The sequence below is a fragment of the Silurus aristotelis genome (genome assembly GCF_946808225.1).
Source record: "Silurus aristotelis genome assembly, chromosome: 23".
Classification (NCBI taxonomy): Eukaryota; Metazoa; Chordata; class Actinopteri; order Siluriformes; family Siluridae; genus Silurus; species Silurus aristotelis.
Genome location: NC_139596.1, coordinates 12,016,466 through 12,042,506, shown reverse-complemented (window position 1 = coordinate 12,042,506; position 26,041 = coordinate 12,016,466). Strand labels below are relative to the sequence as shown.

Here is a 26,041-nt window from a genome sequence, read left to right as displayed (position 1 = left end):
ACTGCAGACCACAGTTTATTAATACTTACTGGATTTCCGTCAGGTCCTGGTTGTCCTCGCTCACCAAAATCCCCAGGGAAGCCCTAAACACAGAAAAGGGAGGCACTGAGACACCAATATATTTACAACTGATCAGACATAAGGCAAAAATGTTGCCTTATTGACAAACCAAGCTCTCCAAACTCTGAGGAGACACACTTCAGTCTGTCTCAAATTAGTCCTGTGTCCTAAAGATTAGCACAATATTACAAGAAAGCCATGTAAAAGCTTTCACCCAAGCTAGTTTTCACCAAAAAATAAACCCTATTTAATATCATATTCTCTAGTTGAATTCTAAGGCCCATCCTGGGAGCACTGGTTTTAATCAAGCAACACACCTTGGATCAGAAACCACTTAATTGCAGTGCACATTTAGGGAAATTTACCCCTGTGTCTCCAGTCCACCTACATTTTTGGGAAATGGAAAACTTCAGAGAAACCCAACTGGATGCAGGAAGGACATGCTCAGAAACTCCACAAGGTACCAACAGTAAAACGAGCTCAGGATCAAACCAGGAACTGTGTAAATGTGAGATGGCATGGGCAAGCTACTGCACTGTAAGTCGAATTACATAATTGTCCCAGACTGATGGAGGCTCTTGGTCCAGACCGCTGTTCTTTTTAAACACTTACGTTCCTAACTTGCAGTACAAAACATCCCTGCATTTGAATACAAAATACAACAGCGGTTTGAGCAAAAAATTGAAATGCCTTTAACAGAACTAGTGTTGGTTGCCAAGGTGTAACTGGAGTAGAGGAGAAATACTGCATGTTCAGCTTTAACTGACTTTTCAGCTGATCTTGGAGTTGCAATACAAGCCAATACACACACTGCAATGACACAAAGAAAATCTTATCCTTTGTTGAATCTGAGGGAATATTTTTATATACAGTAACTATTTTTCCTCTCTCTCTCTCTCTCTCTCTCTCTCTCTATATATATATATATATATATATATATATATATATATATATATATATATATATATATATATAGAGAGAGAGAGAGAGAGAGAGAGAGAGAGAGAGAGAGAGATAGATTTTATATATATAAAAGCATGTATAATTCTCTAAAACACTTAAATGTACTGTGACTTGTGGTAAAACACTAAGCCTTGTGGTTAAGATGCTCATTTCTGTCAGCCATACAGGAAATACCATTGGCTGTGTGCTTCCTTGGGCTGACAATGTGCATGGAGAATGAGTAAGAAAGCGAGATCTGCTGGCAGCAAGCTTTCATCTCCATCTACTATTTCTTTACTTACAAAATAGAGCTGTGACGTCACACCGAGGCATTTGCTGGATGTGTGTGGGCTAAATGCAAACCACACAGAGCGCTTTGTCTCTTAAGAAACATTTCTTATAGCACAGGAATATCTCAGGCACCTTTCCAAGTTGTAATAATATATTATAAGACATTTACCCAACTTTAAGCAACTACTTCTCTGATACAGTTACAGGATTAAAGAACTGATAAAGACCTGGGGTTAGTGTAGAATTTTATCTAAATGCAGAAGGAAATACTATCCATTTTTTAAACATGCACTCATAATAAGATTGTCATAAAATGTCTGCTGAAATGAAAAGGAGAGAGTGCTGTACAACTTTATTCTGCCAAAAAACAGGATAGATAAAAAAAAAATGACCCAGTTTTAACCAAATTAGCCCATGTGTACGATCAAGAATGAGGAGGATAGGTTCTCGGAATGACTCATGCAGAAAATGTGAGCATGTGATGCTATATGAAAGATTGCCCCTTCTTCTGTGTACTGCTTTGAGTTCACATCTGGATACTTAACAGTTTTTTCTCCACAGTGTTAGATAAAAACCTGCAAGTTCTCATAGTTCTCTCTAGTTAAGCTTTTTTTGTTGTTGTTTTTTTTGCTCATTTCTCATTTCATGCACTTTAGCCCTATGGCTAAGATACTTAAAACAACATATACTTTGTTACTTGACCCAGACAGCATAGAGGCTGTAATCTGCTTGGCCATCAAGCAATAAGACTCTACTGTCTCAGCAGTCTATGGACTGATTAATGGTGATTCCTTGGGAAGACATATAGATACAAGGAAGTCATTTTAAGCAGGGAGATGCTGTATGGCGTATGAACACACACACACACACACACACACACACACACACACACACACGCACACGCACACACACGCACGCACATACATACAATTGCACATACACAGACAGACACACTATTCAACATAAGCTTGTAGAGAGAGGATGGTGAGAGAAAACTTTACCGGCCTACCCATCTTGCCCTTCTTCCCATGAACACCAGGAATACCCTGTGTAAAAGAGAGAGAGACAGAGAGAGAGAGAGAGAGAGAGAGAGAGAGAGAGAGAGAGAGAGATAGATAGATAGATAGATAGATAGATAGATAGATAGATAGATAGATAGATAGATAGATAGATAGATAGATAGATAGATAGATAGAGAGAGAAAGAGAGAGAAAGAGAGAGAGAGAGAGAGATTGAGAAAACATCATAAAAGAGCAAAGAAAGTCAATTAATCAGTGATCATGGTAAATAATGTAATGTACAGTGAGGTTGTGTTGAAAAGTGATTTCCTCTCTTTTCTGCACAAGAAAGACTCTATCAGAGCACAGCATGCTTGCTCAATCCATGCATGAAAAAAGGGGAGTTGATCTGGCTAATCCATGGCAGACCTTTTTCCAGCTCTTGAGTGGCCTGTAATTCCCGCACCGCAGGAATTTTGCCAGCTCAAAAGCTGTGTGCAAATATTGGAATAGTGACGAGTGCCCACCTTTGCTGGGAGGGTCTGTGCGGTTTTAGTTCAGCATGCCCTTTTTTTGCAAGGCTTTTCCAATCAGCATATGCGACTTGGCTATCAACGCTGCCTGGACAAAACGAGTAAAGTGCTTATGGGAATAAAGCAAACCACAAGGTTTTCTCCACTATTACTTGCCACTTTAAGCTCCAGGGCACTTTACCGCATGTTTCTGGAGGAAATTAATTTCTTACTATGTTATGGTTGGAGTTAAAATAAACGGTTGCAGTATCAGTGATTTAGTGTCTCAAAATTCCAATAAGTAGGACAATTGCAATAGAGCAGGTATCTCTGTGCTGCTGATAGTCATGTGCATGTCATGTTAGTAAATTATTAAAGACTCACTCTTTCTCCATCAGGTCCTGGGAGACCAAAGAGCCCTGGGATTCCAATGAAGCCCTATAAAAGGTGAGAACAATAGAAATGTTAATTTGAGTGGTACTACTGTCTGGAGCAACACTAAAGCCTCAGATGAAGTCTATAGAAGTCCAGCACAAAGCCTCAGTGGATGGTGATTCTTCATGAAGACCTAGGCCTTGAGGCAAGTGTATATGCCCATGGACTGCATGGTGCTGGCTTCCACGATGTAGTCCAAGGGCACATACCCTCACGCCAGGGATCACTGAGGCTGGCAGCTGGGTGGCACTGGGTTTAAAGACACAGCAATGATGGTTATGATGACTTCATGACTGAACACAACAAAATGTAATGAGAAATGACAGTGCAACCAAACAAACTGTGCAGCTATGCATCTTAGTATAATTAGAATTGTAGTCTTTATGTTGTAAAATCATAAAGTAAATCTTCCTCTGAACTAATCTTCCAAACTGTGTGTGCATGCAATGTATATATAAACATTTAATAATGAAGGCTTTCTATATAGATATAAAAGTAATGGGCTTTGACAGGAACAACTCTATCAAAAAACAACAAATGTATTATGTATATACTCTTGTGCATATTTGCCTAACCACAATAGATTGCTGAATTATGGTTTCCAGCTTTCTCAGTTTAAATAATACAGTGTTCTAAAAAAACTTAAGTTTATTTAAACGGGCTGGAACTGGCTAATGAGTAGAAGCTGTTTATGTTCTAGCTATTATTCACAATAAATATCTTCTATCACAATGGGTTAGATGTTTGAAGAACACAGAAAATGTATAATAGATTAAACACAACGTTTGATATTATTGTAACATGAAATTCAATTTAATACATTAAAATTGCCGTAAACAAAAACAGCAAAAACTTAACAACTGACTCTGCTTGAGTTACTCACCCGAACTCCTATAGGTCCTGCATTTCCTATTGGCCCAGGCAAACCCTACAAAATACAAAACTGTGAAGAAGCATTTTGGGTTTTCAGCTGAAATCATTTTCAGCCATGTCCACAATGATTACAATAATGTCGCCAATGTTATTAATTCCACATGTGAATTAATGAATATTGTTCTGCAAATATCTATTATAATTATTATTGCTTTTGTTGTATTTGTTCTTAGAATTATTATTATTCACTTTTCTTTTCTTTTCTTTTCTTTTCTTTTCTTTTCTTTTCTTTTCTTTTCTTTTCTTTTCTTTTCTTTTCTTTTCTTTTCTTTTCTTTTCTTTTCTAGTTAAGTCACTTGCCAATACCCATCCAGTTCTCCCCTATCATATAACCACTGCTGTACCAACTGGGCTTTCTCTAAAAGACACATTTCTACAAACTGCTGTGTTATAAGGCAGTGTAACACACCTGGAGGAAAGTGCTATCTGACCTTTTTATTTACAGTAAGCTCACATACAGAGCATGGCCATTTTTTTCTTCCTTGACTCCTTGCAATGGGTGGCTGGGGCTTTTTTATCCAAATGATTTGTGACCACAATCTCATGAGGAAATGGCAAATGTTTTTTCTGTTGTGCTCTGTTGAGCAATGACAAGCAATTTAAGTAATTAAGAAAAAATCTTGGCAGCTTGGGAAAACCCTTCATGTGCACACTACACTATCACTGACAATGACAGCTGATGTCTGATTGCAAAATTTATTTAGATATTTCACTGTTTCATGACTTGATCAATAAAAGACATTCACTAGTAAAGCATTTGGCTAAATTAGGGGATAGCCCAGAATTAAAACATACATTTACATATAATTTTTGTAAAATGTATTTAAATGTATGATTTACACCATACTAAGAATTCAAGCACAGTGCAATTGACTGGGTTTTCTCACACCGCCAAACATTTCCTTTGTCATATAGTTATCAGACTAACAGCTTATCAATGCTTTATGTTTTAATATTGATGCAATTCCAATCCATGAGCAATACAGCGATATCTGAGAACTAATCAAGCTTGACAAACCCAATGCTGGTCTTAGCATGCTGTAATGAGAAACATAACTGTGTTGATGAAGCATGTCGAAATTGTCTGTCTTTTAGCAATGTTGTAATTCAAAAACCAGCAGGGTCTATTTAACAAGAATAGACTGATAACTATAAACTATGAACCACATCTCCAGCCATGTTTCCCTTACTTTCTATCAACATTGCCTCGAGTTCTATATAACGTCCGTTCAAATATTTACAAAATCCCACTAAGCAGCCAATTCAGGCAGGCCACAATGTAAATGAATGAAGCTCTGAAACACTGAAATGTTATAGTGTAGTCTTGGTGACTATGGTCAATCTCGTGGATGTGAGATTGCATATGGGGGCAGGTCAATAAAACAAAAAAAGACGTTTTTTTTGGTCTGTTCTACATTTCCCACATGGTGCTCAGGTGAATTTAAACAAACTCCAACTGTCATCACAAAACTGCATATACATCTAAACTGCAGACAGCAGTGTGCCAGAGCTCCAGCTGGGCTTTGTAAAGCTGGTTTGATAATCGACGGAGTAGTATTGTCCAAATTTGTGATTCCTTGCTATAATAAACATATGAACTAACCCAAACCACTGTGCCAGATGTGCAGAGTTTGGAGTCTATAGGGATAACCCAGAGTGCGATTTATACTGCTGAGAACTGCTCAGCTATGTTTGCAGGAGCCATACAAACTGCTCAAACAAAGTTCCAGAGCTCAGGACTGTGATTCACATGTTGCCTTTTGTTAAATTTAAGATTAGGCATGATGGGGTGTAGCGTCAATTTTCTTTTGTGTTTTGCTTTTCTTCCCATGAGGTTTGGGTCAAAGATCTTGCATGTGTAAAGAGCTGGTGGCTTTGTCTTTTGACTCTTGTACAGTTTTACTACAAAAAATTCTAAGACTACTGTACGAGCCAGCAGCACATCAGGAGATTTACTGCACCTGCCTGCCAGGATAACCTTTGGCACCCGAGTTTCCTTTTGGCCCTTGCACCCCCTGCAGAATGGTAAAGTGAAGACAGAGTAAAAATAATATTAATCACAATAAATATATGAGGTACAATCCATTTATTGGAAATAATAAATGATGAAAAGTATAGAAGGTCTGAGAAAAGCAATTACAGCCTTTTTCTCTGTAAAATAATACATCACTCATCTGGCTAAGATTAAACTGCGATTTTTCTGCTCATATATGGAGTAGTTAAAGCCAAGGACATGGGTTTATTCTTTTAGTGGATTTAAGTTTTATAACTGACTTGTCTATTTTGTTATTTCAGCTTATGGAACCATGTAATGCCACCCAATGAATGTCATTTTATGATGTATTGTGTAAGCCAAATGCAATTACTGTGCAAGGAAAGAATGTATATGCCATTTTATGCTACTTACCAAGTAACATCTATGAAACATTCTGGCAGAAAATGCTTTTTCATATTCTTACTAACAAAAAGCTAATTAAAGATTACTAGAACTATTAAAACTCTTTAAAAAATAAAATAAAGAAACGTTTTGTAAAAGTGCTGAAACAACCATTTACAGAGTGTAATACATCCATTATGAAGTGTAAAAGAAAGCACCGAGAACCAGGCAGTCTGGCCAAGTTTAAAATTAACAAGCCAGACCGAATGTAGTTACATATCTTCATTTATGGTGTCTTTAGTGCCTTTTATCATGCGGTGGTTTTGGGTTTGGTCCATTCTGCTATATCAAAACTGTCTTTATAGCTGGAGCATGCACTACAGAGACTAAAGAATGGTTTGATGTCAACTCTTTAGTGACATAGAACAGACATTTTTCGATATGAATGAAGACTGAACAAGCATTAAACACTCACAGGGTCTCCAGGATGGCCAGGTGGACCAGGATAACCTTTTTGCCCCTAAAGACAATAAGAAAATGAAAATGAGAATGAGAGACTCCTTACACAGATTCCAGTACACAGTGTCGGTCATAAGCAATAAAACAGGGGCCCAAAACAAAAATGAATGACTGTATTTACAAGAAAAAAATTGGACGTCTTTACTGAGAGCTGTCCATGACTTGTGAGATCTTTGCAATATTGTAGGAGTATCGGTTATCACCACAAAGCCCACTAAATGGCTTGAGACAGCTGACTGAAACTCGGCTCCAGAGGGAGATCATGACTCTTCTAAAGGGAACTCCTACAGAGCTGGCTGTGTGGTTTCCATTAAGAACATGCATATGTGCAAAACTGCAAAACTGACTTGAACAAAGCCTGTTACAAATCTTTCCAGCAAAGAAATGGAAAAGCAATGAGTGGAAGGGAAGCGTATAACTCTTGAAGAACATTTCTCCCTTACAAGAAATCTATTGCCACTTTCCAATCATAATAACTGCAGAGTGGAGCCTCAAACTCTCCAGATAAGGGTCAATTTCATGTTATGTCATTCAGTACTCAATGTCAACTCAGTTCTCCAAATGTCCATGGAGTGTCTGAAGGTTCTCATCATTATAACCATTGTTTTATTACAATTTTGTGTACGCTTGCTTTAGTAAGCAACCAATGCTACAGAAATGACTCAAGTATGAGCAATACAACTGCACAAATGCATATGATATGAAAGAGCACGCTATCATGGAATTATTACAGTGGGATTTATGTCACATTAAAAGTACTGAAAGCAGCAGCAGCAGTAGCAGCAAATAAACAATATTAGGATGTAAATAAACCCTATAAATCATGAAAACCAACCTGGACAAACCTTACTGAAAGAACAATCTTTGATTAAGAAGCAGCACTGCAGTGTGTGCTTTGGCAGAGTAACTTGTAATCACCTTCATGCTGACAGTAATGAAAAGTAAGCTTGGGTAATGACTGACTGAATAAGAAGAGCAGTGTTTTTAATAAAAAAAAAAAAAAGGAGGGATGTTTTTTATTGTGTTGCCAAGAAACCTGCTTTTAAAGCAAACCATTCTGAAGAATTATGCAGGGAACTGTTTAGACTAACACTCACTAAAGTTTCTCTTCATCTTGTACCCATTAACCCTGCTGTATTTATCATAATTGTTATAAATATATGGCACTCATATATACATTACTAAAAGTGAAACTCGTATATAATATAGAGTCATCACACACAGACTGATATATTTCTAGTGTTTATTTCTTTTAATTTTGATAATTATGGCTTACAGCTAATGAAAATCCAAAATTCTGTATCTCAGAAAATTGTTATATTGTGAAAATATTGGAGATTGTGATGTGTCACACTCTAATCAGCTAATTAACAAATTAAGCTAAGTAAACCTGAAACGGTTTCCTGAGCCTTTAAATGATGTCTCAGTCTGGTTCAGGCTACACAATCATGGGGGAAGACTGCTGACTTGACAGTTGTCCAGAAGACGATCATTGACACCCTGCACCTGGAGGGTCATAGCTAAAGAAGCTGCTGTTCACAGAATGCTGTATCCAAGCACATTGATGGTAAGTTGAATGTCAGAAAATAATGTGGTCGAAAAAGGTGAAACGAAGTCCATTCAAGAATTCGGGGAGATTCACAAAGAGTGGACTGCAGCTGGAGTCAGTGCTTTGAGAGCCACCACGCACAGACGTATCCATGGGCTACAACTGACAAATTCCTTGTGTCAAAGCAACTCCTGAACCAGAGACAAAATCAGATGTGTCTTACATGGGCAAAGGACAAAAAGTACAATCTAAGTTGCTTGAGGTCCAGTGTAAAGATTGCACAGTCAGTGGTGTTTTGGGGAGTCATGTCATCTGCTGGTGTTGGTCCACTGTGGTTTTATCAAGTCCAAGGTCAGCACAGCCTTCTACCAGGAGGCTTCATACCACTTCATACTTCCCTCTGCTGACCAGCTTTATGGAGATGCTGATTTTTGATGCTGGCACCTGCTCACACTGCCAAAAGCACCAAAAGTTGGATAAATGACCATGGTGTTGGTGTGCTTGACTGGCCAGCAAACTCACCAAATTTGAATACCATAGAGAATCTATGGGGTATTGCCAAGAGGAAAATGAGAAACAAGAGACCAAAAAATGCTAATGAGCTGAAGGCCACTGTCAAAGAAACCTGGGCTTCCATACCACCTCAGCAGTGCCACAAACTGATCACCTCCATGCCATGCCGAATTGAGGCTGTCATTAAAGCAAAATGAGCCCATACCAAGTATTGAGTACATATACAGTAAATAAACATACATTCCGGATGGCCAACAATTCACACAAAAAGTTTTTTATTGGTCTTATAAAGAATTATAATAAATAAATGCACACTTGAAATATGTCAGTCTGTATGTGATGGATCTATATAATATATATACAAGTTTCACTTTTTGTATTAAATTACTAAAATAAATAAACATTTTAATGATATTCAAATTTATTGAGATGCACCTTTATATTTATATATTATATTCATGAGCTCCATGAAAACACAATTATCAAAGTTCCAAATTTGGGTGGCCTGCACAAAGCCCTGAGATCATCTCCACTAAGTATCTTTAAGACGTACTGAAATGCCAACTATGTGCCAGGCCTCTTCACCCAACCTGCTATTGTGGCTGAACAGACCAATTCCCCTATCCACACACCAAAATGTAATAGTAAGCATTCCTAGTTAAGTAAATCTAGATTGGGATGCTCAGAAAAACAATCTTAAGAACACCTTTTCAAACTTCTTATGAAAATAAAGATAAATAGTTTAGATAAATAGCTTTTACACTCCCTCAGCTATGCTTCTGAATGATACTAAAGGGCAGACAACATGTATATACAGAAATGTCTCCACCTATACTAACAAGAGAACAGACAGTAAATAGCCAATTTTTTAAAATCCAAAACAGTGCATCAAGCCTTTATAGTTGTGGCTGTAGTATGTCTCAGCATTCCAGCAGTGATGAGGATTACCGCCCGCACAAACATACACTCGCAGCTGCTACTTTGCCAATGCCAATCAATCCATCAACAGCAAATTACTGCATATGGCAGCATGCTAGGAGGCCAAATTTCCTCACTAAGCAAATACGGATCCCGAAAGACCGTGCAATTATGGTGGCCCCCTTTCTAAGCAAATAACAGCATAAATAATAGACTGGCACAGAGGTGAGATACTGATCAAAGCAAGCATGCACAGTGTGAAACATGGTTTAAAAGCAACTCTCTTATCTCTGTACTGGAACTGATTGCTGTGCAAATGAACACAAAAAACAAGTTCGAGCCCACCCTCTGAATATATATATATATATATATATATATATATATATATATATATATATATATATATATATATATATATATATATATATATATATATATATATATACAGTGAGGAAAAAAAGTATTTGAACACCCTGCTATTTTGCAAGTTCTCCCACTTAGAAATCATGAAGGGGTCTGAAATTGTCATCGTAGGTGCATGTCCACTGTGAGAGACATAATCTAAAAAAAAACCCCAGAAATCACAATATATGATTTTTAAACTATTTATTTGTATGATACAGCTGCAAATAAGTATTTGAACACCTGTCTATCAGCTAGAATTCTGACCCTCAAAGACCTGTTAGTCTGCCTTTAAAATGTCCACCTCCACTACATTTATTATCCTAAATTAGATGCACCTGTTTGAGGTCGTTAGCTGCATAAAGACACCTGTCCACCCCATACAATCATTAAGAATCCAACTACTAACATGGCCAAGACCAAAGATCTGTCCAAATACACTAGAGACACAATTGTACACCTCCACAAGGCTGGAAAGGGCTACGGGGAAATTGCCAAGCAGCTTGGTGAAAAAAGGTCCACTGTTGGAGCAATCATTAGAAAATGGAAGAAGCTTAACATGACTGTCAATCTCCCTCGGTCTGGGGCTACATGCAAGATCTCACCTCGTGGGGTCCCAATGATCCTAAGGAAGGTGAGAAATCAGCCCAGAATTACACGGGAGGAGCTGGTCAATGACCTGAAAAGAGCTGGGACCACCGTTTCCAAGGTGACTGTTGGTAATACACTAAGACGTCATGGTATGAAATCATGCATGGCACGGAAGGTTCCCCTGCTTAAACCAGCACATGTCCAGGCACATCTTAAGTTTAAGAATGACCATTTGGATGATCCAGAGGAATCATGGGAGAAAGTCATGTGGTCAGATGAGACCAAAATAGAACTTTTGGGTCATAATTCCTCTAAACGTGTTTGGAGGAAGAAGAATGATAAGTACCATCCCAAGAACACCATCCCTACTGTGAAGCATGGGGGTGGTAGCATCATGCTTTGGGAGTGTTTTTCTGCACATGGGACAGGGCGACTGCACTGTATTGAGGAGAGGATGACCGGGGCCATGTATTGCGAGATTTTGGGTAACAACCTCCTTCCCTCAGTTAGAGCATTGAAGATGGGTCGAGGCTGTGTCTTCCAACATGACAATGACCCGAAGCACACAGCCAGGATAACCAAGGAGTGGCTCTGTAAGAAGCATATCAAGGTTCTGGCATGGCCTAGCCAGTCTCCAGACCTAAACCCAATAGAGAATCTTTGGCGGGAGCTCAAACTTCGTGTTTCTCAGCGACAGGTCAGAAACCTGACTGATCTAGAGAAGATCTGTGTGGAGGAGTGAGCCAAAATCCCTCCTGCAGTGTGTGCAAACCTGGTGAAAAACTACAGGAAACGTTTGACCTCTGTAATTGCAAACAAAGGTTACTGTACCAAATATAAACATTGACTTTCTCAGGTGTTCAAATACTTATTTGCAGCTGTATCATACAAATAAATAGTTTAAAAATCATATATTGTAATTTCTGGATTTTTTTTTTAGATTATGTCTCTCACAGTGGACATGCACCTACAATGACAATTTCAGACCCCTCCATGATTTCTAAGTGGGAGAACTTGCAAAATAGCAGCGTGTTCAAATACTTATTTTCCTCACTGTATATATATATGCTTTTATGAGGCTACCTCAGTAGATGAATAAAAGTGGAGGGACCAGCCATGCCAAACTACACAGCAATGGAAAACAGAAAGCCCAGGATAGCCATCTGTGCCAATTTTTATTGCGCAGACTGAAACAGCCCCCTAGTGTTGCATGCCAAAGACAGTGAGGAGTTAGTAAAGGGTAAAACTGAGCAGGGTTAGGATATTATATTTGATTATTTCCTATATCATCATTGCAAAATATATATTTTCATACCCCTTTGCTTTACTTGATTTTTGTATAAAACTGGTGATCATGCTGCTTTGTTAGCCAGACTTCACCAAAATTTGATTTTATGATGCATAGTATAGAAATATTCTTATCACCAAGATCAGAAATTTTGGTTTTGCTTGTTTTCTACAACAGCTTGTATTAGCTGTAATTCTAAATATCTATATGTTAATGCATTTGTTCAAACACATTACTGTTTCAACAGCTGCCTCACAGAGATTGTGATTAAAAGGTGATGTATCTCAATTAACATTTAGTTAACTTTTATGGAAGGAGATTTCCAGTGGCAGCATATTGTAATGATCAGGACATTTTCATCCACTGGATAATATTCAGGTTTTGTTTTCTTTGCAAGTCACAGATTGTTTGAATTACCGAATTAAAAAAGAAAAAAAAAAAGAGATTGGAGACCGAACTACTGTTAATAACTGCTATAGTGTAAATGTCACGGATCTCCTGTAATATAAAAAGTAACTATAAATGACTAAAAAAAGCATGGTGTGTCTTTGGTTAGTCAATGAAAAATGTTGTTGTCAAATTGCCATGGATTAATCAGAATGAATCGGACAAGCTGCATTTGCAAAACACTTTCTCCACTGCAGTATAGATAAACTTTGTAAAAAAATAAAAAAATAAAAAAATTAATCCTGATTGTTTGCTCTGTACACACCACAGCGATTTAAAAAACAATGAAAATTGTTATATTTGTTAATAAAAGACACCATACACTGGCATGTGTGTACAGTATGTGTGTGTCATCTCAAGTGTGGGAGAGTAGAAGGTGTGAGAATATCTGCGTGTGTGGGATAATGGAACCCAGATCATGGGTCAGAATCTTGGCACTGCTTGTGAGAGTGGCACTCTGTCTTTCACTACACCATGCTGATAAATTGGCGCTTTTAACGACTTGGATTTGCTCTGAATGCTCTTGTTCTGAGTGCAGCTGATGAAGACAAGATGGTGCCCTGGCTGTGAGATGTTTTTCCTCAAAAATTTGTCTTTCCATTCATACTGATAAGAACTGATAAACCAAGCTGACGATGCTTCACTTAACCTGCTGCTTACAAATAATACAGTGAAACTGATATAAAATCCTTTCTGCCATAAAATCCAGCCAGTGAACCGCTCTGACGCTAACTCTCTATCATTCATTCTGAAAGCTTGTAATGATTTGATGGTGATGTCTGGGAAACCTTTTCTGAAATGGCTGTGATGTCTTTTTATGGGATTTGAGAGCAATACCATGTAGTATTATGTATTGGAATATGGATATTATACATACAGTATATAATATAAATGACTATATGAAAAAGCTCAAATTAATAATTCTGTAATAATATTCAATCTAACATTTTGATTATCTATAATATTCTCTATAATCTATAATATTAAATATATGGCAATATAAAATAGACTAAAAAGGACTGTGAACTATCATAAAATTCTCCTTCCATTAAAAATGTGACACAATGAGAAAATACTGGCTGATTTTTTATTTTTTTGTTTCTCCTTCTCACATTCCTCTCTCCGCATGTCTCGTTCTGGCTCCATCTTACTCATGCGTCTCCTCCCGAATGATCATTCACCACTGACTTGCTGACTCAGACCAGCACTTTCCAGCACTCTTGGCTATTTTTTCCCTTGCTGAAAGCGGACATTTGGTTTTGAGACTATTCGTGAATTTTATTAGGGCAAATGACGGTGATTGGAACAAGAAAGAACAAAGATTAAAGTGATTATCTGAATGGATAAATGAGTAGCAGAAGCAGGAAGGGTGAGGCCGAAGGCCAGCGACAGGATGAGGGAAGCTGAAGTGGCTCAATGGCTGATGGTAGACAGCTGCGTCATGTCTGTTTAGACAGACACCTTCAGCGGTCTCCAGCATGTGTTGCTGACTCTGTTTGCAGTCGCTGATTAGGCATGTTGTGCAAGCACATTTTAAAGAAAAGTCACAGCCTTGTCAGCGTATTAGTCTGAAAGGAGCTTAGAAGAAGTCTAGGCTTTAATAGCAATTTTATTCATGTTACTCTACATTGACATTCCTTTAGTTTAGTGTGTTTTAATTCGCATTTGAATAAATGGGAATAGGAGGGAAACCCCACCTTTTAGACTGACAGGACAAATCACTGGATTTTGGCTTTTGCTGTTTTGCCCACACATCTGCTCAATAGATTGAGCTTCCCTCATGGTTTCTACAATCTTAAACTGTCGGTGATGTGAGTTTTTTTATTTGCTTTCCACTGGGCCTTGGCCACTCGCTCACTCCACACTTAAACTAGTCTGTGTGTCAGCTTGCCCCTGCCTCTTATTTGAACTGTTTCTCTTCTGGTGACCCTGATCTGCCTTCAGTACAGTGTTTACCCATTTTTTAAAGCAGGCTGAGGAAGTCTCTGGAGCCTGGCCATGAGGCGAACTGTCAGAACTGTGTGCTGTTTCAGAAAAACAACTGGTCTGAGATTAGCTTTCAGCACTGCTTAAATGCTTAAATCCAATCAGATTTGGGACAAAAAATGATCCTGGATCAGAAAGACAGAAGGACACACACAAATCATGTTCTTCTCGCTCCATCCGCATTTCACATATGCTTCTGAGTCATGATTTGGCCATTTATATTATGTTTTTCCCCCCACTTTTGCCATATAGTATAAAGGCATATAACTGCTTGACACAGTGAGCTTCGAAAGCATGTCAGACTGTAGTAAAAAGTGTGGAATACTACACTGTACTGTAACAGACATTAGTAGCCTGCGCTTGTCCTATTACACAACACTGTCTCTCACTGCCAGACAAGACATCTGCTTTTATGCTGAGAATGTGTGTGAAAGGGTTTGAAGTATTAGGAATAGCCAAGCACAATTGGTAATCAAGCCCATTTGTTTTCCAGCTAACACTAAAGATACATTCAATCATCCATCTATTGTGTATACACTGATTATTTTCTGCTCTTCAGTTGCCATCTTTGGCATTAAAATGGCTCCTCCTTGAGATGGGGACCGTAAGGAATAACCTTGTAGTTTAGTGCCAGTGGTAATTTAGCAGAACTAGTGCCTCCAAGTAATTTTCCATGAGCTTTTAATGTATTTTTTCAGCCGCAACTTTGTGATTAAGAACATATGTGAGCAACGAGGGAGCCAGGTATTTCCATTACTTTACAATCTTTCAAGCAGTCAGTTTGCCTCTGGACATATTGAAACTCCAAAATCTTTGTGAGTGTGATGTGTGTCATTAAGCACTGCTTGGCATTACCACATGCAAAAGTGTATTTATAAAACAGCATTGGACACACATTTGAGTCCCGCTGGAGACATATTGCTTCAGCTATGAAACTATGAGAGTGAAAAATTCTTAGGAACAGACATCTGACTTTCCCTGTTTAAAGAGAAAGTGTGAGCCCAAAGCTTTGCAAGACGACATTGGAGTGGGAGCAGCAGGCATAAGGCCAGGCGGAGTCTCTTAGCATTCAAGTCGTCTGTCCAAAAAAATAGCTGGCTGGAACCAAGTGCTTCCTCTCAAGCTGTTCAGAGCCTTGCTCAGAAATACGACTGATCTTTTTCTACACTGGCACGAAACCTGGTCGACAGTTTATTCGATACCACAGAAAGAATATATTTCCCAACAGCTGATTAACAGCAAATTTTGACTCACAGGAAAAGGGGTTTCAAATATGATGCAATTTTATAGAACTTTTGCATGACAGGGCAGTTTCACCCAAAAGTACTGTACACAGCTGTGTAAAGATTTACGTCACCTGGTTATCACTGTCAAAAAGATGCTGAGTGAGCAGCTTTATTTGCCAGGCATAATAACCCAAAATCGCTTTACGAAATAATGAATACAGTAATCCCCCGCTTTACCGCGGTTTATCATGGAATTGCATTTGCCACATAACTAAAGGATAGCATGATAGACCAAAAACATATAGGGAATTGTTCTTATGGAGTTTTATGTTGAAATAATGAAATAAATTAATAAGGATATAAAATCGTTTTTTGGAGTGGCGTCCGTTTATCGCGTTTTTTCGTTTATCACAGGGGGTTTTGGAATGTAACGGGGGATTACTGTATATAAGTTTCCTCATTTTATGATGTCATAACCTGGCCGCTGTATTCGAGAACATGACCGAGAACACCAGGTTGCCGTATCTGGAACCTGTTAGGCTTTTGTCCAAACGTGTGAGATGAAACATCCAGCACAAGGCAGACGTTCTGCTCTGCATAGTGATCTTTCTCCCTTAGATGAGTCAGTGGGATTTCACACAAGGAGGGACCTCTATTCATGGAAAAACCCAAACATAAAGCAACATGCAATCACTCACCCACAAACCTGCACATTTACCAGCTTTGATTTATATGCCACAACACAGATGAGTCGGAGAAACATAGCACAATATATACGCTTGGATTTCTGCCACAGCTGTGATGTTTGCTTGAACATACGGGCCAATCAACTGTCCCATCTGGATAGTAACACCTTATAAAAAGCAGTATGGAAAATATCATATGGAAAGACCACAAGCAGTGATTAGTTAAGAGGTTCCTTACTTTGCGACCTGCTTGTCCAGGTAATCCGGGTGGTCCCAACGTTCCGGGATCGCCCTGAAACAGTGAACATGTCATATTATTAAGTTTCTGGCATGAACAACACAACATTTCCTGCTACCATGTCAGTAATATATGGCAAATTACATGCATATGTAGTGTACTAACATAAGGTCATGCACATCTGTGCTTCCTTTGTTTACTATTCTGCAAGTCCCAATACTATATAAAGCCTAATGCACCAGTGCTGCTAAATCAAGAGTCAAGGGGAAGTGCATACTTTCACTCCATTTGGCGCTCTGCCAGGGGAGAGTCCAGGGTCCCCCTTTCGTCCCTGTGACACACACACAAGAAAACAAATCATTCATGTGCACGATGCATGTATGAATGTGTGTGCTGCACGCCTTCAATATAGAGAGATTGAGAATATGTTATTGAGTAAATAATATACAAAATACAAGATACAAAAATATCTGCTCATATCTGCAATATATCTAGAGGTACAAAATATCTGCAGTTACTAATATAAAGAGCAGTACCATTCATCGGATATCAATCAGATACAGTGACAATGTTACCCACATTTATTACAATTACATAGCATACATGTATTATTACTACTTATTATGATTGTAATATGCCTTACTATATAATAAAACCAAATCAACCACAGTGTTCCTGAATTATTCAATCTAATTGGCTAAAAGGTGCAATACAGCTCAGGCACTAGTTCCAGCTTACAATTTATCATAATAAACTCCTTCTAATATCAGTTGTTAGTCATTATCATTTCTACAGTAACAACCTTCAAGGGACTATGGCCGACACACCACATAAACGGATTCAAAAAAGTGTCATTGTAAAAAATTATGATATGTTCCATGAGTAGACATTTATTTTGCAGTTGTAGGATTGTGGTACTGTGCTTCAGAATAGGATGTTATATATCAGGGACATGACATATTGCCTGTTAATGTGGAGAAAGACCGCCTAGAGGGGAAAATACTGTTTACAGACTCTTTATAGACTGTTTATAGGTTGGTTTATAGACAGGTTAGTATAGTAGTAATGTTAGTATTAACAGGCACTAACTATAAATGCAAAGCATGACTTTAATAATAATAATAGTCCTTTTATAGCTTTTAGATTTTTCTTAGCTTTGGAGAATTCTTGTAGAATAAAGTAAAATAAAACTATTAAATAAATGTAATAACATGGGAAATGTGCTGTTTAGGGGAAAATAATCATCACACTACCCCACTGTTTTATATGGAACAGATCTGTCATGTTTTATTCCTTATTCTGGTATGCGTTAATCCAGGTCTGGTATTATTGTAAAAAAAATGACAAAAACACTAATTTAAAACATTTGTATGTGGTCATTATGGTCTAATGATAATGACCTACTAATTAATATGAATTTATAACAAGGGTTTAAATGTATATAAAGAGTTAAGTTTGGGTTAGGTGACAGGGTTACAACTGAATTATTTATGTTATATATATATAGATATTAAAAAGGAAAAGCAGTCACTGGCATTTAATGCCATAATAATTGGAAAAACAACAAAAAGTTAGTGCAGTCAATAAATGTTGGATTCAAAGTATGTACTACGGTGGCCGAGAAGTGCAAAACACATTAACAAATCGGAAAACAAATTAACAAATTAGAAAACACTAACAAATCCAAAAGCAAAAGAACAAATGCAAAAACGAATTAACAAATCCGAAAACACAACGACAATTCAGAGAAACTGGAAAAGGTAGGTATAGTTTGTTAATGGAAAACTTACCGATCATTGGACGAGACACCTGTCATTCAAAATATACAGGCATGAAATCTTATGACTTTGTTTCTTGTACATGTGTAAAGTTCTCCGTTTACTTTAAACTATTTTTTATTTCGATTAGTGCACCTTTAAATATAAGGAAATAACAGAAGTAAACATAAGTAAGCAAACAAGGAGAAACTGGAATTAATTTAAAGCTACTTTGAGGAAGGACATTCATATGCAGTGATGTTGGAGATGTTGCAGTATATTATGACATAAAAATTAGTTTGTACACTTTTACACATACGTTCCAACTTTCTCCTGCCACAGACTGTTACTTCAGACGCTTTGTAGTCTGATATCCATAACTGGCTTTACCCAAAGGTTCCCTATCTAAGAAATTTTACTGTGAAGGCTTCTAATGTGAACATTTTTTATACACAAATCGAAATACTTGGAAGTGAAACCAAAGTTTTTTTCATTTTATAATGAGTTTATTTCTTTCACAAAAGCCCTTAAAGTGATTAAAAAGAGAAATGCAATAAATCTTTTGTCCTTTATAGAAAAATAGGATTTACAGAATAAACCATAGCCCTGTTTATTTGTATCCTTATTTTATTTAATTTTATTATAATACATTTTTTTTATTTATCAATTTTTCCCCTCTTTCCACTAAATATATGTGTATATATTTGTATTTTCATGCACCTGTTCTGTGTATTGTAATGTAAAATGTACTTGTTATTGCCACGTTGTTTGTATATGACTAATTGCCTAATGAAAAAATAAATAAAAAAGACTGTCATACTTCCTGTATATCTTGAATGACAGGTGTCTTGTCCAATGATCGGTAAGTGTTTCATTCACAACCTATACCTAACTTTTCCGGTTTGTCTGGATTGTTGTAGTGTTTTCGGATTTGTTCATGTGATTTTGTGCAACAATTCAGACAAACTGGAAAAGGTACGTATATTTTGCAAATGGAACACTTAAAGATCATTGTACAAAACACCTGTCATTCAAGATATACAGGAAGTACATCAGTTTCTTCTTTCTTGCTTATGTTTACTTCTGTTATTTTCTTATATTTAAAGGTGGACTAATCAAAATAAAAAAAAAAATCAAAGTAAACGGAGAACTTTACACATGTTCAAGAAACAAAGTAATAAGATTTCATACTTCCTGTATATCTTGAATGACAGGTGTCTCGTCCAATGATCGGTAAGTTTTCCATTTACAAACCATACCTACCTTTTCCGGTTTGTCTGAATTGTCGTTGTGTTTTCGGATTTGTTGTTTAGTTTTTGGATTTGTTAATTTGTTTTCGGATTTGTTATTTTGTTTTTAGATTTGTTATTTTGTTTTTGGATTTGTTAGTGTTTTCTAATTTGTTAATTTGTTTTGCACATCTCGGCCACCGTAATGTACCTTTTCAAATGACTTTGTATGATATTGAGCCGATCAATGCGTGTCCAACACAGCAATTTTGATATTATACATACCATTGTCTTTTGTTATTAAAGCTGACTGCATAGAAATGTTGTTGGCAGCACTGGATTTTCGTGATTTTCATTTCAAGGTTCTGCATTATAAGAGCTGCAGACTACTAAGAGCAGTGACAGATAACCGCAATGCAGCTTTGCGACAACTGAGAATGTCCAGGGCAGTTTACAGCGACATGGCTAATAAATGCTCTCTAACTTAAGTGCGGTTATTTACACAAGCCTGTGGCCCATATATGCCTGCAAGAAAGAGTTTACAGAAAGCACTCCAAAGACACTGGGGATCACCAGGCACATTCTTTTGCCTTTTCAGGCAATGGGTGGCAGTCTAAATTAGTGTCCAAGTCTCCTCACAGTCTTCATGTTTTACTCAATCAAACTCACCACAAAGCTAGCGTGATCACGGTTCATGTGTTTGCTTGTTTAGTATTTAATCTAGAGTGCCATGCTCCTATCAAGGCTCTAACAAATAATGTATTTCAGGTGAATGTCCAAATAAAAATAAGAAGTTCTTGAGAAATTTATTTCTATGCAGTGCTTTGGTCAGTGACTTCCAAAATATGTGGGAAGAACTAACAAATAAGATGGATGATTTAAATGGAAAAGCTATATTTAATTAATAACTGATAGCAAATCCCAAAGGGAAAATTCAACCTGAAACATATTAAAAATGTTTACAGAAAATTGAAGATTTGATATGTCTTTGGAGGCTACAGTAATCATTTGTTGGATGACACTAATACGAGTTAACACTCCTATTTTCAAATTGAAGTCATAACTGTCAGATTTCACTTCTTGTTCCAATAAATAAAAATTGAAGAGCTTTTCTGTTTCCTCGTTAATCATTACATTAATGAAATGGTTCCAAAATCAGTCATTTCTATTTCTACAGCAACAATTTTCAAAAGACTACTTCTGATACTCCACAGGTCAAAAAATGTGTTGTTAAAAATATAATGATATTTTCCTTTAGAAGACATTTATTTAGCTATATATTGTGTCAGGATGTAAAACTCTGTACTGTGCTTTAGGACATATTTTAATCCATCAGCTATTACAATACATTGTAATGCTGTAAGTTCTGTTATAGACACAGTTTTGCTCATTTCTAGCAAATAATCCATTTGGCAAGTGGGGTGGAACATTTTATAGATTATATTTATATTTATCAGTGGTACAGAATATTTATTTAGAAGTATATTCTGAGTTTTTGTATTCTGCTTGAACTTTCCTGCATGATATTGCTGATGATAAGTTTGAAAGCTTCAAAGTTAAATTGTTAGAAGCTGACATTTTTTAGGAGAAAGTACAGATAAGCTGAACAGACTATAAATGAGATGGCTGAATAGAAGTGGAAAAAGTATTTATAAAACAAAAGTTCACTCTGAAAAACATTTAATATCCACTGTTGTTGAAATGATTGTGATGTGCTTCCAGATTCTGGTGATAATTTGGAATATTGAGCGAATGTTCCCTTTTTAAACTTCCACTTTTATAAACCTCACTCTTTTATAGTAGTAACTAAACATATTTAGTATAGTTTCTGAAGATGCTTTCAAATAAAACTAAACAGATAAGTCTTAAAGAGAGTAAACAGTATGTTTATTGTATTCTATTACGAACTATAAAAGATGATGGCTTTTTTGATTAGCAGACTACTGATTAGCATTTATTTACAGACAACAACAGACATGTAGCAGGACAAACCTTGAATCCTTTCGGTCCTGGCCGACCTGGGTTTCCATGTGGACCTGGAGGACCCTGAAACACAAGCACATGTTCACAACTGATTTGTAGCATCACCTCCATGTTTACAGTCTGTCACTGCAGGAAGCTTAGACAGCCTAGTGAACTTTGACCTGGGTTATTGTTTTTCCCCTTGCAAAGATTTACAGGATAAAAGAAAGGGGAGTAGAAAAACAGCAAAAAGCGTAAACAGTGCCTGGTGTAAACTAGGGGCGTTTGTTTAAATTTCACGTCTTTATCTTGTGTGATTTTCAAGTGCTGTGCAGTTCCTGGTTACAAACATTGTTAACACCAGTGTTTGCCCTTTCTGCTAATGTCAATTATGGCTTGGGGGTTCTGAATTTGAATGGTTAATAAGCCTTAAAAGACCTTAATTTGAAGTCGGAAACTGGGAGTTTCAAGCCAAGATTTTTAAAGCCTGCAGTTTTCAGTAACCCAGTTTTCATATGGCTACATGACATAGGGCTACATAAGCCTTACAGTACCTAATTTTAACATTTTAGGCACATGACATTAGGTGTGATGAGTGTTATTACAGTTCTTCTAGGCTGCCTTATGTTATGTTATGTTATGTTATGTTATGTTATGTTATGTTATGTTATGTTATGTTATGTTATGTTATGTTACAATATAATGGCACCTTGTAAGGTACCTCACATTGCATGACTCTTGACTTTTAAGATAATTTTGTTGCCAGTGTCACAACACCACCTTAATTTAATAAAAAAAATACCTATGTTAACTGGAGCTTCTTGTTTTTCTAAATGTTCATGCACTTTCACGTTCTCGTTCATGTTCAATCATTTATTTTTTTTTTTTGAGAAAGCACTTTATCCATGTCAGGGTTGAGATTGAGGTCAGGGATGAGACACCCAATGATATATGCCCATTGCACCATGCAAAGACACTCCTAGTGAAATGTTTCTGAGTGGAAATCCACATAATGAAATCTGAGCAGGAACTCCACCCAATTCTACAGTATATATGTCACATAGACCTTCAGAACACACGTTTCTGAAGATTGTCTCCCCCCCCCCCCCCCCCCCAAAAAAAATAAAAAAATAAAAAAATTTCCGCTTTAGATGAGATCTATATTTAGATGTCATGTAGGGCTAAAAACAACACAGTTTTGTAATGTGTTACTCAGATCTCGGTTTTGTTTCATCCGATGCAGCTTAAATCAGCAAGCATGTGGTTTAGGGAGTGAAATATTTTATCACTGCATTGTGCAAAGTTAAAAGTTTGCAGAATGTTGAGTGTATAAAATAAAACATGTTCAGATGGTTCCATTTAGCACCGCACCAGCACTAGGGATGCCTTCATAATGCAATAGCAAGGTTTTATTGTCAAGAGGTTTTCTACACAGCACTTGAGGTCTTGCTGAGGCATAACTTTTCAAAAAGGGTAATGTGTATACAAGTTGCTGTATAATCATACAATTGCTTTTGAATGTCCAACTCGGGAAATTGTTAGATTGTTTTTTTTGTAAAACGTGCTTTAATTGCTGCTTACACAAATTTGATCTGTCTTACGTCAGCGCACACGTCACTCTCGACTCGATCTTTAGGGGAGGTCGTATCTGATCTACTTTTTCTGCTTGTGTGAGCATGAACATTTTCCGTTCTCCATATGCAAAATGGCCCTCTGTTTGTGTTATGGCATATGGATGTGATTTTCTGCATTTAGTCACCTCTCCCACTCACAAGGCAGACACGGTGTGAGGAGAAGTTTAGGGGGGGATTGGGGGGTTTGGAGAGATGGAGAACATGTTCTGCTGGTCCTGACCTACATACTAGATGGGAGAAAATGAAAGCAGTAATCAACAGTGGCAGTGCAGACGCATCACTGTGGAGTGTAATAGTAACAGATCTCTAGCACAGAGTTTTAAAATGCAGAATAAAGCAGAAACCAGAGATCATTGTATAATGAGGAGAGCCACAAATAACGTTTAATGCATCAAGCTATTAATCCTCCTTGTCCTGAACTGTTTTGGCCAAGAGAGTCTCGAGTGGAGCGCTTTTCCATTGCTGACTCGGCACATACTCGCCATATGGAGACGCTTACCGGGAGCTCATCTACAGATTTCCGTCTCTTTATTCTACAGTTCGGCACATTGCTCTACATAGTGCAATTTGCTTCGATGCCGAGCATGTGGCAGCAGTTACCCAGCAAACAGAGCCAAAGAGAAGGATCTGGTTTTAAATTTGACTTCTTTTGTTGAATGACAGTGCTGAAGAAAACATAAGAGCTGTTACTTTACAACAATGAAATAAACAAAGCCCTCCCATCTTGCACTGCATTCAGGTATTTTTCATTATTTAGCTTCTTTTAAATCCTTTTGTGTTCACCACACTGCTTGTTGTAGCGCTGCTAAAGCACCCGAGGAAGACTGCTGGTCTGGCTTCTTGGAATTTAATACACAAAAGTGATGGAAACTTTTTCCACTTCTTCCATAATGTTGGTCCAAAACATTTTCCCCCGAACTGCTTACTCTTAGGAAATCTACTCAGACTGGAACAAGATCTCCAGCGTCATGAGAAACAGGAACAGAAGCCAGGATTACAGCGGTGTACATTCAGGGCACAATCCTTTACAAGTGATGCGTAAAGGGCAAGCATGCCATCTGACCCACAAAACCCACCAGAACCCACATTAATCAGCAGGATGAGACAATGAGGATAGCATGTGTAAACATCAACCAGGAGTGATACATACCATATCAATTCTTGGCAAGGAAAGTTCGAAAGAATGACAGTGATATTCTCTAGTGGTCATGCATAAACAACAAGACACAATATCTGAGTCTACACGAGAGCTCTGGTGAGGACGGAGAGGAAAACCGATGTGTGTTCGTATTTACTCTCAAAAACTCTGCTCTGCTCATAAACACTCAATCCAAAAGGAAAAGAAAAATCTGTAAATCCACCCATAAAAGTGAAATGCGGTGTATGGCAAACAATATGCTGATCCGAGGTAGGAAAATATCACAAATCAGAAGGAAGCACTGTCTGCCAACATCTCCTGGGCTAGCCCCTAATTCGCAATGCCAGCCATGAGTGCAATGTTCCATATAATATTATACTTATATAATATAACAAACTAATAATAATAATAATAATAATAATAATAATAATAATATATAATAAAATTCTGAAAAAATATAATAATATACCAATACTAATATATAGTAATGCTAGATTTTGCCCCTGGGGTATCCTATTAGGAACATCTCAACAAATGTGTTGAAGAAATACTAGAACAGCATTTAGTTCAAATCAAGCAACACATTATGGTGACTCTAAATGTTAGTAAACTATTCTGTAAACACGCTCAGTGGTAAGTTAATAAATATTTTACAGGATGTCTTGGCAGCGCAGTCTGACCTGAGGTCTGAACCACCAAACTAAAAGCTCTACCGAGGAACTAAGTAACATTTCGCCTCGCTATGGTACCAAGGTTAAAGCTCCCAAGGGTACAGTATTTCTTCCAATCTGTCAAACACATCGTTATTTGTCCTGGGCCATTAAAAGAACGCAAGCACCCTGCTTTCAAGTTTATTTTCATGCATGTTCCAGTCCCAGTGCAGCACTCATAACAAAACAACAGCCCAAGTTCATTACTTGAATTTGTGATGAGTTGCTTAACCAAAAACATGACACATATTTTTTAAGCGGGCTTGAAAATTGGCAGCAATGCCGACATGAACCCTCAGAGAGAGATGGTTCCATTTTAACAAACTGTGTTTCAAAGACGCATAAATAATTAGGGTACCGCCATGTGCATTTGATCCACATAAGCATTGCATCTGTGCTCTAATTGTAATCTAAACTCTACATACAGAGCCCATACCAGGCCGATCTGTTTTTTTGCACAAAAATTACCAACAGAGAGGCGCTTCATTTTCAACATCACCTTTCAGGTTTAGCCATTCTTTGGATTTTACCAATTTGCAATTCCCGTATTAACCCTTTTTCTACCCAGCCTCTGCAAAAAGCCTTTTGACCATGCTCTCTGAGGAACAGCAAAGCTAGTGAACTCAAGCAAAGCTTCAAATGCCTTTAATAAGATTGTCACAAAGGCCTCTTTCTTCTGTTTAGCAGATTGGGTTCCCAC

At 37.4% G+C, this 26,041-nt stretch overlaps 1 protein-coding gene across 2 annotated transcripts in view; it reads right to left on the bottom strand.

The window, feature by feature from the left end:
• col27a1b (collagen, type XXVII, alpha 1b) overlaps positions 1 to 26,041 on the bottom strand; it is a 71,868-nt gene that overhangs the window by 34,183 nt on the left and 11,644 nt on the right. For both annotated transcript variants that reach the window (XR_014531042.1, XM_083526560.1), the window contains exons 5-13: positions 21,890 to 21,943; positions 17,189 to 17,242; positions 16,912 to 16,965; positions 7,024 to 7,068; positions 6,133 to 6,186; positions 4,122 to 4,166; positions 3,188 to 3,241; positions 2,295 to 2,339; positions 30 to 83 (exon numbers count right to left, since the gene is read on the bottom strand). Coding sequence is in view for 1 of the 2 variants with exons in the window: in XM_083526560.1 (XP_083382686.1) it covers positions 30 to 83; positions 2,295 to 2,339; positions 3,188 to 3,241; positions 4,122 to 4,166; positions 6,133 to 6,186; positions 7,024 to 7,068; positions 16,912 to 16,965; positions 17,189 to 17,242; positions 21,890 to 21,943 (459 nt within the window). In the remaining variant the exon portion in view is untranslated. The remainder of the gene's footprint in view (positions 1 to 29; positions 84 to 2,294; positions 2,340 to 3,187; positions 3,242 to 4,121; positions 4,167 to 6,132; positions 6,187 to 7,023; positions 7,069 to 16,911; positions 16,966 to 17,188; positions 17,243 to 21,889; positions 21,944 to 26,041) is intronic.